We start from the raw sequence: 15,230 nt of genomic DNA on the forward strand, positions 1-15,230 counted from the left end.
TCAGCAGTGAGTTGTCCAGCCCCACAGTACATCATGGGGTGGTTGTGCTGAAAGATTTTAAAACACCTGTGGAGTCCAAACCAGAATACGTATCCTCTAAGGATGAGCTCAAGTGTTTTTCATGGTGGTGCTCACCTCAGGCTAGATGCCTAAATTGTGCTTATTCTAGTGGGCCTATACTTTACCCTCCATTGAATGTAACCTCAGCTACCAGTTGGAATTAGGAATGTATGTATTCTATTGTAAATGAATCTGTTTTTCTTCTTTGTTCTGGTTCCTTAATGGGGACATTAAGGATTTTTCTGTTTGGGGGAGAATGTAGGCACGCTTTACTAGAGGGGCCTCTGAACTTTATTGGGAGTGTTCCAGTTGGGAAGAACCTGTGTGATGCAATCTAGCCTGAGAGAGGACAACTCCTATCATGCTTGGGGAAAGGGTGAGAGACTCGCTCTTGCAGGCAGTGCAGGGAGAGCAGGCGGTTGACTCCATTTTGGGAAGAGGAGTGAGATTGCTGCTGTGGAGCTCTGCCCAGACCAGGAGCTGCTGCTGGGAGCCTGCGGGGGCTTTGATCAAGCAGGGAGCCTCAGAGGCTGTTGGTGGCTTCACTGGAGCCAGGGCAGAGACTGTTGCTGTGCTTAGAGCTGACTAAGATGGGCCTGCAGTGAAGGAATTGTGAGTAACCCCCACTCTGGTTTGGAAAGTACTTGCAAGGGAAGGGGCACTGCAAAGAGAGTCTGAGTCTGAAGAGAGGCAGAGTGATTGTCCCACTGAACCAGGACCCAGAGCTGCTGACATTTGGTGGGGCCAGCTCCAATCGTCAGAGAGGTTTTGTGGCTTGTTGCCTTGGCTGGACTGATGCACAGAACCAACAGAGTACTGTCTCTAGCTGCAGATCTTCCAGTGCACCCATGCAAGCATCTACGACTCTGAAATCCAGAGGAGTGTATGCTCCAGGGAGGGGTAAATGGTGGCATTGCAAATGCCAGTTAAATAGATTTCATTTATTACTGTAAACTATATTTGTTAATTGATTTTATTCAACTGCCCCCTGTGGATTTAAATTAGTAGTGACGTATAATCTTAGACTGTTATACCCTGATTTTTTTAAGTTGTTAAGTAAAGGTGTGTTAACTCTAGTTTAAGTATATTGGATGTATATTATTTATAATTGGTATTTCTGAGTTACACCCATGCCACAGATTATATTATTATTATTATTTATTATTAGAATAGCTTTATTCCTGGAGGTTACTAAGGCACACCATTGAGTGTGTACCGGGGCCAGTCAGGTGGAGGCACCGCCAATTTTAAATTCCTTTAGGAGTAAAGGGACTGCAGCAGAGGGGTGAATAGAGGATTCCCACCTATCCATCACCACTGGGATACTCAGGATCTTCTTTAATGTCAGCAGTCTCAGGCACACAGGTGAGTGTTGCCTGCTCCCGAGTAACCCAGGGAGGAAAAGGGGCGTTACATATGTAAGACACAGGAGGTAATTGTCTCGCTCTACTCAGCACTGCTAAGGTCTTAGCTGGCGTCCATTCTAGATGCCACATTTTAGGAAAGATGTGGAGAAATTGGAGAGAGTCCAGAGGAGAGCAACAGAAAATGATAAAATGTTTAGAAAACCTGGGGGAAAGGTTAAAAAAAAAAAGGGCATGTTTAGCCTTGAGGAAAAGAAGACCAAGGGGGGACCTGATGACCATCTTCAGATTTGTTAAAGGTTGTTATGAAGAGGACTGTGATCAGTTGTTCTCTGTGTAAACTGAAATTAGGAAAAAAAGTAATGGGCTTAATCTCCTGCAAGGGAGATTTAGGTTAGATAGTAGGAGAAGTTCTTCTAACCTAGGGATAGTTAAGCACTGGAATTAGGTTCCAAGGGAGGTTGTGGAATCACTGGAGGTTTTAAGAGCAGGTTACACAGACACATGTCAGGGATGGTTTAGCTATACTTGGTCCTGCCTCAGTGCATGGGGGCTGGACTAGATGACGTCTCAAGGTCCCTTCAAGCCCTATATTGCTATTATTTTAAATGTTGTTGTGAGCTTTGGTTTTAACTTTATTAATGTGTTTTTGATCTTTCCAGTGAACACTTGTTTAAACAACCATCACTGACTGTTCAAAATCTGAAACAGGCACAAGTAGCAGGTACAAATAACTGAAGTATATTTTTTTCAGATAATGTTGTATGTTATGGATTGTTATTAGAAATAAAATATGGTTCATAGCACTTACCTTTAAAGTTATATTTTATCATACAGTGTGTATCATACTATATGTACACTCCCATTCCATTATGTACAGTGTTATAAAATTGTAAATATTTGCATAGATTTGGAATTTTATATTAAATATCTATTAAAATTAGAATCTATTTCTTTTGTTTAGATTTTATCTTCTAAAATGTTTTACTTTAGTATTTTTTTGTAAAATAATTTATAATATTACCCAAGGTAAGTTTAGATAAATATTTTCTGCTATGTCCACAAATCTTTTTGGATTGAGCAATGAAAGCCATCAAGTACAAGAATTTGTTTGACCTCTGCTCTAAATATTGGATAGACAAAGAAAATGATCTTGTGAACTGGCATTTAAGCATGCGTATTGTTCCATTTTGATTTCACTGGGACTATTAGTGCATTAAATTAAGCACATGTGTAAACGTTTGCAGGATGGGGTGTAAGGAATTAGTGTTGATCTCTGCTTTATTATACCCAGTGTATTTTTCATACTTCAGTTCTGATCCATCTAATCTTTATTCTTGAATAACCTATTGACAATTTAGAGGAGTAAGAGTTTCTCATCTGAATAAGTGTTTTCCTGATTGGTACCTTAAAAAGGGCTAAATTGTGTTCTGTTACATCACTGTAAATCAAGAGAAAGGACTGCTACATGTGTAAGGCTTTGCAGAATTAGACTCTAGATTTGAAATAAATACAATGAACCTGATATCCAACTTCATCATATCAATTTTACACATTTGCACCAGGTAAAACTGGTATGATCAAATGAAAAAATCAGGCCCTCTGCATACAGTGAAGCGAAGATAAGGACTGAATTTCCTTGAGTTCATCTGGATTTACACTAGAGTAATTGAAATTCCCATTTGACCTATAGTATTCTTTTATTCTGTGCTGTTGTATAAATTAAACATCTGTATGTCTTCTAGAAATGTAAAATAAAATTGGACTTATGTATACTGTGGAGAAGTTACCACCAGAAAGACAGTTTGCTTTTTCCATCCTAGTGAAATACACTTTTTTCAAATTTAGAAACAGTTACATTTTGTTCAGACTCAACAAACAAGGAAAGAAGTATTCCAACTACTTCTGCATCTCCTCAAATGACAGATTTAAGGTGCTCAGGTAAATGATGTTTATCTTAGACTTTTTATTATGGTACCATAAAAATCTTTTTATGCCCCATCAGAAATACATTAAACTACTTGATATTACATCTGATTTGACGCATCTACAATACTAATAAATCTATTGCCTTTAACCTATTTTTGTCCCCAGTAATAAAGTGTAATTGTCCCCATCTGTCACTGGGCAGATTCATCAGCCAGAGCAATCTAGATAAAGCCCACACACTTAAGTTTAGGTTCACATTCTTTTCCCAAACAGAAGATACAAAGGCTGAAAATAATACACAACACTTGGATATTTTCCTGCTTTCTGTAAGCAGAAAGGGGAGAGAATATATTCTTTCTCTGCTAAATAGGTCCCCTGACTACTACATCCCCACCCTGCTCCATTGCTAACCCTGGATCTCTCACTACTAAGCATAGGCTGTCTAAGTTGTTGCTGCTTGCAGCCTGCAGTCTCATAACCTGTCATGTGCTTTCTGAACTCAGTCCCCTCAGTCTTAAAGGGCCAAGCCAACAAACTGGGTTGTGTGTATTTGCCATAGGACCAACACCCGGTCACAGACTCACACTATTTTTGGGGGGAGGGATAGCTCAGTGGTTTGAGCATTGCCCTGCTAAACCCAGTGTTGTGAGTTCAATCCTTGAGGGGGCCATTTAGGGATCTGGGGCAAAAATTGGGGATTGGTCCTGCTTTGAGCAGAGGGTTGGACTAGATGACCTCCTGAGGTCCCATCCAACCCTGATATTCTATGATTCTATTGTTTTAAACTTGTGCTAATATCCAACCTGTTGTCTAATCCTGTGTACGCACATGTCTGTGGCTAAATTGTAGCATTAAGTAGCAGCCATTTAATGGGAACACTGCAATGCTCCAGAGGGTGCTGTGGCTACGCCACTATTAAAGCGGTTTTAGTATGCAGTGCCTTTTACTTCTCACACAGGTGTTAGAAGCATGCTGTCATCCCTCTCTGGCCACTATATACAGCTTAGTATTAGCAATGTCTCTGGCCCTGGGCACAAGGACTTTTTGTACTTGGCCCCTGTGCATGGGCAGCACATAATGGAGGCTGGGGGAGCCTAAGTCTCCCCAAACCTCACACCACCGGGGGGTGGTGGGGGCAGTGAAGGATCTGGGCCCCTGGAAAAATCTCTCCCTGCCACAGGCCCCAGTGGTGGGGGCACAGTTTTTCTGGTCTTGGGGACATGGGGGGCAGGGTGAGCAGGGGCAGAGCATTGGGGGAAGAGGCGGAGTGGGGGCACCCCCCACCCCAATTTTTCCCATTTTTTCTGTCGGGTCATCCTACCCACCACCCATGCCCCTATGGGAGTGTGCAAAGGGAACAGAGGCACCTTGTGTTCTGTCTTGTGCCTTCCTTGCACTTCTACACAGGGTCTGTACATAATCTGGCCCTCTGTGGATATAATTTATTTTCCGTGGTCTTAATAAAAACGTGTGTGTGTTTTTTGGAGAGCTACTACAAAGTGTTAAACAAGCATTTTCAAAAATATACATTTTAGGGCCAGTCTTCCTTGACGTGTACATGGAAATCTAAGAACAAATTGAACCCTTTTCGGGCAAAACAACAAATCTGCTGAGTTTAGTAGTGGCTCGTAGAAATGCATGCTGGGGCTTCAGAACAAGGGTTTGCTGGCTGCATCAAGGTTGAACGTTGCAGAACATGAAAGAGGGAACTTTAAAATAAGTGTCACTATTTAGAAAGACTGTGGCATAAGCTCTAAAAACCACTTTGAAGACATTTTTAACAAATAGATTTGCTACATCTACATTTTATATATGCTATTTCTACAACATAGGTTTTTTTTTTTTTTCAGGCTGTATAACTGTAGGACTGCCTTTCACTAGCAGAAATTTTAGCAAGATCTTGCATACTTGTCCACATCAGTGTGATCGTCACAAAGTCATTCTGGAAGCTGAAGAGAGATATAAAAGGGGACTAAAAAAATCAGTTATCTGTAATAACAGTAGTTCTGAGGCTTTTAAGAGTAATTATGAGGATTTTTTGTAATAGATAAGGGTATAGTTTAAAAGGTATTTGTAATTAGTCATTTGTTTTGATTGATTCTGATCTAGTAATCTTACATTGGTTTAACTCCATTAACTTAATTGGAGTTAGTCATAATTTATACTGGTGTATACTTGAGATCATAATTAGACCCCTGGTCCGTGGGAGTAGAAACTACAGTGTACATCTCTCTTGTGTGTTCCTTGGTAATTGGCTGTATATCCTCATTATGAATTTGGATGAGGCTGTCTGTCCTCTTAGCCAGAATTAGTAAGCTCCTGCCTTCTACCATTAGGAAAGATTGAATGAGTGCATGACAGCACAACAAGCCCTTTCTCATACCAGTATCGCTTCCTCAAGGATGTGAGAGGCTTATAACTCTTGATCAGGATGGTGGGTGAGGGAAAGTACATCCTCAAATACATGTAGCTTTCTACTGAAAAAAAAAGAAAAGAAACTGGATTTTTAGAATGAAAGTTTTTAACTGCTAGCATTTATGATGATGATGATAAAACATTTGTCCTGTGCTTTCCAGAAATACTGTTGACCCCAGCTAAGAAAGGAAGACTGAATACAGAGTCGTCAACCTTCAAGAGCAGAAAAAATCCGCAGGAAAATTTCCGAAGTAAAGGCCAGTCCTGCAACTGGGGCTTATGGAAAAACTACTTATTATATGAGTAATTCTATTGCACGTATACACAAGGGGCATTTCTACGTAAGCGTCCCAGCCCAGATCCAGACACATTGTATCAGGGCTTGTGTTAATATGCTAAAAACAGCCACGTAGATGTTTTTATGTTCTGGCTCTGGCCGGAGCTCTGGCTCTGAAGCCCTCCCACCTTAAGAGCCTGAGCTCCAGTCTGAGCCACAATGTAAAAGCAACGGCTACCCAGTTATATTTAGCATGTTAGTATGAGTACCACTAACACAAGTCTGTGGATCCTGGCTTGGAGGCTTGCTTCTAGGTGCTGTGTAGACATACCCATGCAAGACTTCATTCCTCTGGGCACTCTACAATATTAAACATAACTATGCCACTTCAATAATAAATAATAAGACAGTATCTCATTTCTGTGTAGCAGAAAATGAGAGAAATAGTCATTGTAGGCATTTTTGCTTTTATTAGCAGGAGATAATAAGTGGAATTAGAAGTGGATGGATTTGCAGAAATGGGGCTCCCGAACTGTGGTGGAAGTAGAGCAATAGAGGGCACGCATCTCCCTATTTTGGCACTTTGCTACAGAGTACATAGACAGAAAGGGCTACTTTTCTATGGTTATGCCATTGTTGGCAGATCACCAGGGATGCTTCACCAACATGTGTGTTGGCTGGTCAGGGAAGGTGCATGATGCGTGCATTTTAAGAACACAGAAAATATGCTGCAGAGTGCCTAGTAGTTCTGAAAGGACCCATTTGTTACAGTACAGTGTGACACAACTCATAGGATCAGTGACCATGTAATAATCAGATATTTACAGCAAACACCACAGAATCAGTAGGTGCATTGACTGTTTATTCATAGATATACATCAAGCAGCACACAATTCCTAACAGGCCCCAAAACATCAGGGTCAGGTTGAACACAGAAAGCTACAAGCAGGACCTTTCTTTCCTGACGGGGAGATTACCATTGGTAATACTGAAATGCCTGTAGTGATCCTGGGGGACCCTTGGTCCCTGACTCATGAAGCTGTACACCAGCCACCTCGACATCACCATCAAAGGATTCATCTACCTGTAGGTGCAGCTGAATGTGGTTTAGTAGGTTGAAGGGACACTGGCATTGTTTACTCACAAGATTGGATCTCAGTGAAAAAAACATTCTAATGGTTACACCTGACAGCTATGTTCTGCATAATATCTGTGAATCAAAGGGGGAGGACTCTTAGGGTCGACATAAGTAACACAGTGTCTACACTCACACTGTGTCAACGTCAGTACATTTGCCCGGGCTCAACGCCACATGGGGAGGTTGTGTTACTTCATCACTGAAACCGGGCACTTTCATTAGTGGGAGACAAATTTAAGTATAGACACATGCACAACTAGGTCAACATAAGGCAGCATACATCACCCTAACTGTAACGTAGACAGAAAAGGAGTACTTGTGGCACCTTAGAGACTAATCTCTAAGGTGCCACAAGTACTCCTTTTCTTTTTGCGAATACAGACTAACACGGCTGCTACTCTGAAACCTGTAATGTAGACGAAGCTATTGACTTCAGTGGATTTGCTCCTGATTTCCACTAATGTGAGAGGAGAATCATGCCAGTTTTGTTGAAATGCACATTGACAGATTACAACAAGATCAGAGTATTCTTGCAGACCTTGTCTATACATATTCACAATTGTGAATTAAGTAAGGAATATACTGATAAAGGAATATACAGTATTTTCAAAGCACTTTTCCGGGAGCAAAAGCACTGTATTGTAAATATTAAATGCAAAAAAGGGAATTTAGTGACCTAAGAAATGAAAAGCTTCAGCTTGATAACCTAGGAGGGCTGAAGTCTTCTACCCATTCACAGAACAGGCACAGTGCAGGACAGCAGCAGTTACCCCTGAAACTGCCTCCCACTAATTTGCATAAACCTGACATGTACCAACAACTTTCAGAATGAGAAGGGAATTATGCCATTGTTGGCAGATCACCAGAGATGCTTCACCGACGTGTGTTGGCTGGTCAGGGCAGGTGCATGATGTGTGCATTTTAAGAACACAGAAAATATGTTGCAGAGTGTCTAGTAGTTCTGAAAGCACCCACTTGTTACTGTACAGTGTGACACAACTCATAAGATCAGTGACAGTGTAATAATCAGAAATTTACAGCAAATACCACAAAATCAATCATTAATCGCACTGTTAAACAATAATAGAATACCATTTATTTAAATATTTTTTGATGTTTTCTACTTTTCAAATATATTGATTTGAATTACAACACAGAATACAAAGTGTACAGTGCTCACTTTATATTTATTTTTATTACAAATATTTGCACTGTAAAAAACCAAAAGAAATAGTATTTTTCAGTTCACCTAATAAATGTACTGTTGTGCAATCTCTTTATCATGAAAGTTGAACTTACAAATGTAGAATTATGTACAAAAGAAAACCTGTGTTCAAAAATAAAACAATGTAAAATTTTAAAGCCTGCAAGGCTACTCTATCCTATTTCTTGTTCAGCCCATTGGTCAGACAAATAAGTTTGTTTACATTTTCAGGAGATAATGCTGCCCGTTTCTTGTTTACAGGGTCACCTGAAAGTGAGAACAGGCATTCTCATGGCACTGTTGTAGTCAGCATAGCAAGAAGTTTATGTGCCAGATGCGCTAAAGATTCATATGACCCTTCATGCTTCACCCATCATTCCAGGGGACATGAGTCCATGCTGATGACAGGTTCTGTCATCCAAAGCAGTGTGGACTGACGCATGTTCATTTTCATCATCTGAGTCAGATGCCATCAGCAGAAGGTTGATTTTCTTTTTTGGTGGTTTGCGTTTTCTAGTTTTTGCATCGGAGTGTTGTTCTTCTAAGACTTCTGAAAGCATGCTCCACACCCCGTCCCTCTCAGATTTTGGAAGGCACTTCAGATTCTTAAATCATGGGTGGAGTGCTGTAGCTATCTTTAGAAATTTCACATTGGTACCTTCTTTGCGTTTTGTCAAATCTGCGGTAAAAGTGTTCTTAAATGAGCAAGATGTGCTGGGTCATAATCTGAGACTGCTATAACATGAAACGTATGGCAGAATGCAGGTAAAACAGAGCAGGAGACATACAATTCTCCCCAAAGGAGTTCAGTCACAAATTTAGTTAATACATTATTTTTTGTAATGAGCATCATTAGTATGGAAGCACATCATCTGAAATGGTGGCCGAAGCACAAAGGGGCGTACGAATGTTTAGCATATCTGGCACATAAATACCTTGCAGTGCCGGCTACAAAAATGCCATGCAAATGCCTGTTCTCGCTTTCTGGTGACATTGTAAATAAGAAGCAGGCAGCATTATATCCCATAAATTTAAAACTACTTGTTTGTCTTCGCGATTGGCTGAACAAGAAGTAGGACTGACTGGAGTTGGAGGCTCTGAAGTTTTACGTTGTTTTGTTTTTGAGTGCCGTTATGTAACAAAAAACCCTACATTTGTAAGTTGCACTTTCACAACAAAGAGATTGCACTACAGTATTTGTATGAGGTGAATTGAAAAATACTATTTATCATTTTACAGTGCAAATACTTGTAAAAAAAATAATATACACCCTGTATTCTGTGTTGTAATTGAAATCAATATATATGAAAATGTAGAAAAACATCCAAAATATTTAAGAAATTTCAATAGGCATTCTATTATTCAACAGTGTGATTAAAACTGCAATTAATCACGATTATTATTTTTTGATCGCATGAGTTAACTAGGATTAATTGACAGCCCTAATCTGCACTAAGAATTGGATTAAAACTCCCAGCCCATATCTCAGTCTCTAAATTCAGTTCATAATCTCTCTGTAATAAATTTCAGTCTAATCGTTGAGGATCAGTGTGTCACTTTACCCCATAAAATATGAGAACTCTCATATTTCTACTTTTAAGATAATTCACGAGGGATTCTCAATTAAAATGAAGTGATTGTGGTACACAGCACCAACCATATCCATACAGTGCTAGTGACTGACACTGTTTTGTATTATTAATGACGATATTTTAAAAATAGGCTGAAGTTATGCTCCAAAATCCATATTTAGGCTCCTAAAGAAGTGGCATGATTTTCAAATTTACTGAGGATGCAGCAATACCTACTGAAGTCAATGAGTGCTCAGTGCTTTTGAAAATCAGGCCACTTGCTTAAGAACATAACTTTAGGCTCTTACTTTTTAAAATCTTGGGTTTATATTAGTGTCCAAATTAACAAATTGCTGATACCAAGTTACTAGCTAATTGGTTCATTTATTCTCCAGATTCCAAAATTGGTTATCATTTTTTTCCAGAGAGGTTGGCCTGCCAGCATAACCTTTTTCCAAATTACAGTCTATTTTCAAGTTACCAACTCCTTTAGATTGATATGACATGGCAGCTGGAAGGCAAAGGTTTCCTGCCTGGCACATTCTTCTAGTCCAGCTATATTATACATTAATAATATAGTTGGGAAGAGGGTCTTCCCTTGAATTTTGGTTCCTAAATAATTACCTTGTTTGTTGTGTTTTAAAAGGTATTTGTTTGACTCCTATGAAGAAAACCCAAAGTAGTATTTCAAATATAGATGACAACCTCAAGAAAAATATTGATTTCCGAGAAAAATATAACTTAATGCCTACATACACAAAAAGTGAGTATTACCATAAAATTTATCACAGAATTCAGGAAGCTGTAAAATCAATTTTACTCTGTCTCTGGTTGAGTGCATTGCAATTGGCTGTGATTAAAAAATCTGTGCTCATCACTGGAGATCAAGGTATGAGAATTTAAAATGATATATACTATGATCTTCCAACTTTAATAACAAAAGATGTTGACTTGTGAGCATGGTCTTCTGTCATCTGTTGGTTGGTTAGTTCTACTGCACCTAAGATATAACCCCAATGTCACTGATATTTAATGCATCAGTGACATTGATGTAGCCTTAATGCTGGAGAAAAGCTACTTTAATATTATTTATTAGAATTTATAAAATAAGTGAACATTCACACTTTAACTTTTGTAAGAAGAACTGCTGCTTTACATTACCACATTCAGTTCTATCTTAGATTTCAGTTAGTTTAAATTAACATACAGATGGCCTTGTTCATAACTCCACAGCTCTCCAAACAGACCAAGACACACACTTGAAGAAACAAACAGTCAAAGAAACACACAACACAGAATATCAAGGCTTGAATGAGAAAAATAAATATTCATTTGATGAAGATGAGGTAAGTTATGAGGCCAGATAATACCCTCACATATCTGCATAAAAATCCAAAATAAAGTCAACACCTCTGTGGTTTTTAAAAATGTCTTTATTGTTGTTAGTGTAGTCACTTGTAACAGGAACCCAGCACCAGGATGAATGACCAAGTTGAACCCTAGTGTAAACAGGTGCATCTCCATTGATTGTCAGTGCAGTTACACCCACTTATACTAGGGATGTATTTAGTACTAATTTTTTTTTTAAGCCCTTCACTCTCCTTTAACCACCTCTGGGTCTCCCCTTCTGCCCAGGACCTGGTCCCTGTGGTCACAGAGTGGGGGGCTGGGGCTGACACGTGGTTGAGTCAGGATGGGGCAGCTAGGGCTTGACTGCTCCCCCCGTGAGGGGGCACGCTAGGCAGGTCAATGTGGTCAGAGCAGGGAGGATAGAACAGGGCAGCAACAGCCGCTGTAGACTAGGCTCTTCAGAATCGTCTCCCTGCCACAGTTTCTGCCCCCTGCCTCTGGTTTCATTAATAGGCAGTGAATCACAGAGCCTAAGGAGGTAAGGTCTCTGGGAGACACCACACACACATTGGCTATTCTGCTGTCAAGGCAGCAGTTCAGGAGGGCTATGAGCCTCACCAAACATGAGACCAAGTGCAGATTCTCACTTCCATCTCCCCTTTATTGGAAAAATCACGATATAGGGCTAATTTAGCAATTTCTGTGCAATCTGTGAAATCAGTTTTCCCAGGGCCCTTCTCATCTAACCATGGGGAAGCTGCCCTCCACACCTTAGCCATCAGAGGTGTGTTGGCCTTTTATCTGGACGGCACCAAATCCTTTAGGACCCCTCCCAGATTGTTTGTCTCTTTTGCTGCCAGAGTTAAAGGGATACCTGTTTCCACCCAAAGACTTTCCAGTTGTATCCTCTCTTGTTATGAGGCTGCTAATCACCCTGTTCCTAGGGTTATAGCCCATACCACCAGATCTCAACCTACTTCCATTTTCATGTTGAAGACTGTGCCCATTACAAAAATATGCAAAGCTGAGGCTTTGGTTCACACCTTCTCAAAACACTATGCCTTAGTGCATGCCTCCAGGACAGATGCTATCTTTGTACTGCAGTTCTGCACACCGTCTTAGACCAGGTTCTGAAGCTTCCTCCTCCTTCAGGGAGTACTGCTTAGGAATCAGCTGAAGTGAACCCATAGAGACATAACTTGAAGGAGAGATTACTTACCCAGTATAGTAACTAGAATTCTTTGATTAATATCCCTGTGGATACTCCATTATCCGCCCTCCTTTTCCTTTGCATCAGAGTCTTGTCTTGAAGGGACTTCATGGTAGGGAAGGAACGGAGGGGTGGTTCACCCAACACTGCCCTATATATCCTTGGTACAGGGCACAAGAATAGTTAGGGTGTATGTGCAGACCAGGTGCAGCTACCAAATCTCTGCTCAAAGGTGCACAGGGCAGACCAGGTACAGCTACCAAATCTCTGCTCAAAAGTGCATGGGGTACAGTTATCGTACAGAATAAGTAATCTCTCCTTCTGTTGTTCTGTAGGCCTCATAATATCAGAACTAACATTTAAGAATTATGTTAAATGGTATTCTTAATGACTTATATTATCTTTTCCACTTCAATGCTATGTAGTTTTACATAATTTTTAAATAAGTCAAAATAAATACTTACAGAGGACTGAAAGTCTTTCATTGGACACACATGCAAGAGCTTTAAAAAAGAATAAACGAAGAATCCGGAAAGATTTTACAACAGAAGAAGTAAACTATCTTTTGAGTGGCGTAAGGAAAATGGGCCATCACTGGAATTCAATTTTGTGGTCCTACCCATTTCAGAAAGGACGGACAAATGTTGATCTTGCTAAAAAATACCGCAAGTTACAGATACATGTAAGGGAAATCTAATTTTCGAATAGTCTCTTTATGTTAAAGTTAAAAACTGATTTGAATTGTAACCTCTAATTGCATTTTCAGTTTTGCTGTGAAACCACAAAAGTGTGAGATTTTGTGCTGTGCCTTTGAGGCACATCACAGAAGTTGCAGCCCAGGGGCAAAAGGGCTAAAGCACCTGTAAACCACCTTTTGTGCCCTCCCAGTTCTGGCTGCTGCCTCTTGTAACTAAGGCAGCCCTAGTAGGCTGCCTAAGCTGGAGCAGCCTGTTGCTCGCTGTGACTGTCTTCTCCAAACCCTGTGCAGGGAGAGAACTACATCTAGGACTTTTAGAACTCCTTAGTGTCATTCCAGCCCTATTACTCAGAATACAAAGGCCAGAATGAGTGAGAAGCTCACCCAAGATCCCTAGGATAGTCCAACATACTGACTAGGGACTGGAAGCTAGGAATTCCTGAGTTCTAATTTCTCTCTGACAATGACTTGTTTCGCCTGGGGCAAGTTTCTCTGTGTATATCAGTTTTCTCTATCTGCAAAATGAAGATGATTTTTAATTGATTGATTAGCTAATATTTGTAATATGTAATTACATATTAATATTACATGTAATTACAAATGTAATATGTAATATGTAATGTAATTTGATTAGCTAATATAATAATAATTGATTAGCTAATAGTTGTTCGAAACATGCTACAAATATCAGGTATTCTTTCTCTTAACCCTGTTGTAGAATATGTACTAGATCTTATATCACAATTTAGTGTATGAAAATACCAGTTTGTTTTGATATTTACTATTTTTTTTTTAAATTTTACAGAGGAATGAAAATAAAGAAGATCTGTAACATCTTTCTAAAATATTTTATATTCTGCTAAAGAATTTGGAAGTTTAAAGGACAGAATTATAGTGTAAAAGAGTTAGGTACTGTTAATATGCACTCTACATATTTCATTTCAGATTTTTTATTGTGATTTATACAGGGCTAGGCTCTTATGTAGACTTAAGTGAAATGTATTTTGATAGGTATTTTCAGAATGCTAATGTACATTCATTAAATAAAATGTATACCACTAAAATGAAAATGCTTTAACTTTACTACAGAGGCACACCCGAAAAAAAAACCCCAGAACAAAACTTTTTGCATGCAATATTTAACTTGACCTTCCAGTGCTTAACTGGAATATTTGCACTTTCTTTAAATATCTCACTTGCTAAAACTATATTACAGATTATTTTATCCTCTTTCACTTTTGTACAAAAGTTTAACATTGCTAAATGGATTCCACATACTGATACATTTTAAAATATTTTTGTTGGCTCTGTTTTTATTTTCTTGCTTTTTTCCATTCCACTGTCCCTGAGATGAAACAAGAGCACATCATTATCTTTAACATACAGCCATATCTACCTTTTTCTCTATTTTATACCACACTTACAGATGTTATTGCACTTGGGTTTAGTACTCTGGAATGCGCATTTAAAATGCTTAAGTGTGATTTTTATCACAAACTACCCTGTTGTGTGTGTATATAGAACTAATATTGAAAGCTGCTAAAGTTGAAGGAGCCCAATTATCATGTACATCTATACCAGAATGAATAGGAAAGCAGGATGTAGCCATTTTTATTTTTAGAACATTACTTATATGCAGTCCTTTATAAAGCTCAGTTATGGGCTCTGTCTTTAGGAGCTTACTATCAAACTAATTCTGTTTTGGATGTTCATTCAATTTCCATTTTTGTGTGTGAGTAGCCATTCTTCCTTTACTCTGAAGAGCAGTGGGTACTTTAAGCTAGTGTTCTTGTATTGCCCTTAGACATGGTAGTAATAGTGTTGGGAATGCCAGGAGAAGCCCTGATCAGAAGACCCCAGCCTTGGGAGGTTGGACTGAGGTCTCACTCTCAACTCCCAGAAATAAGCAAACCAGAGAGCCAAGCTATCTTAGGTTTTCTGCAAATATGGAGGTCCTGCAAACAGTGGTTGAAGGACCCTTGCAGGACAGAAGGGCTGGTGCTAGTCTTTATTTT

At 39.4% G+C, this 15,230-nt stretch overlaps 1 protein-coding gene across 1 annotated transcript in view; it reads left to right on the forward strand.

The window, feature by feature from the left end:
- TERB1 (telomere repeat binding bouquet formation protein 1) overlaps positions 1-14,047 on the forward strand; it is a gene marked incomplete at both ends in the record, with an annotated part of 38,655 nt that extends 24,608 nt beyond the window's left edge. The window contains 8 exons of the mRNA XM_084644399.1: positions 2,087-2,148; positions 5,204-5,374; positions 5,930-6,013; positions 6,045-6,071; positions 10,605-10,721; positions 11,192-11,304; positions 12,985-13,200; positions 14,021-14,047. Coding sequence (XP_084500525.1) covers positions 2,087-2,148; positions 5,204-5,374; positions 5,930-6,013; positions 6,045-6,071; positions 10,605-10,721; positions 11,192-11,304; positions 12,985-13,200; positions 14,021-14,047 — 817 coding nt within the window. The remainder of the gene's footprint in view (positions 1-2,086; positions 2,149-5,203; positions 5,375-5,929; positions 6,014-6,044; positions 6,072-10,604; positions 10,722-11,191; positions 11,305-12,984; positions 13,201-14,020) is intronic.
- Between the last annotated feature and the right edge of the window lie 1,183 nt (positions 14,048-15,230).

The sequence above is a fragment of the Lepidochelys olivacea genome, assembly GCF_965140295.1.
Source record: "Lepidochelys olivacea isolate rLepOli2 genome assembly, chromosome: 12".
Taxonomy (NCBI): Eukaryota; Metazoa; Chordata; order Testudines; family Cheloniidae; genus Lepidochelys; species Lepidochelys olivacea.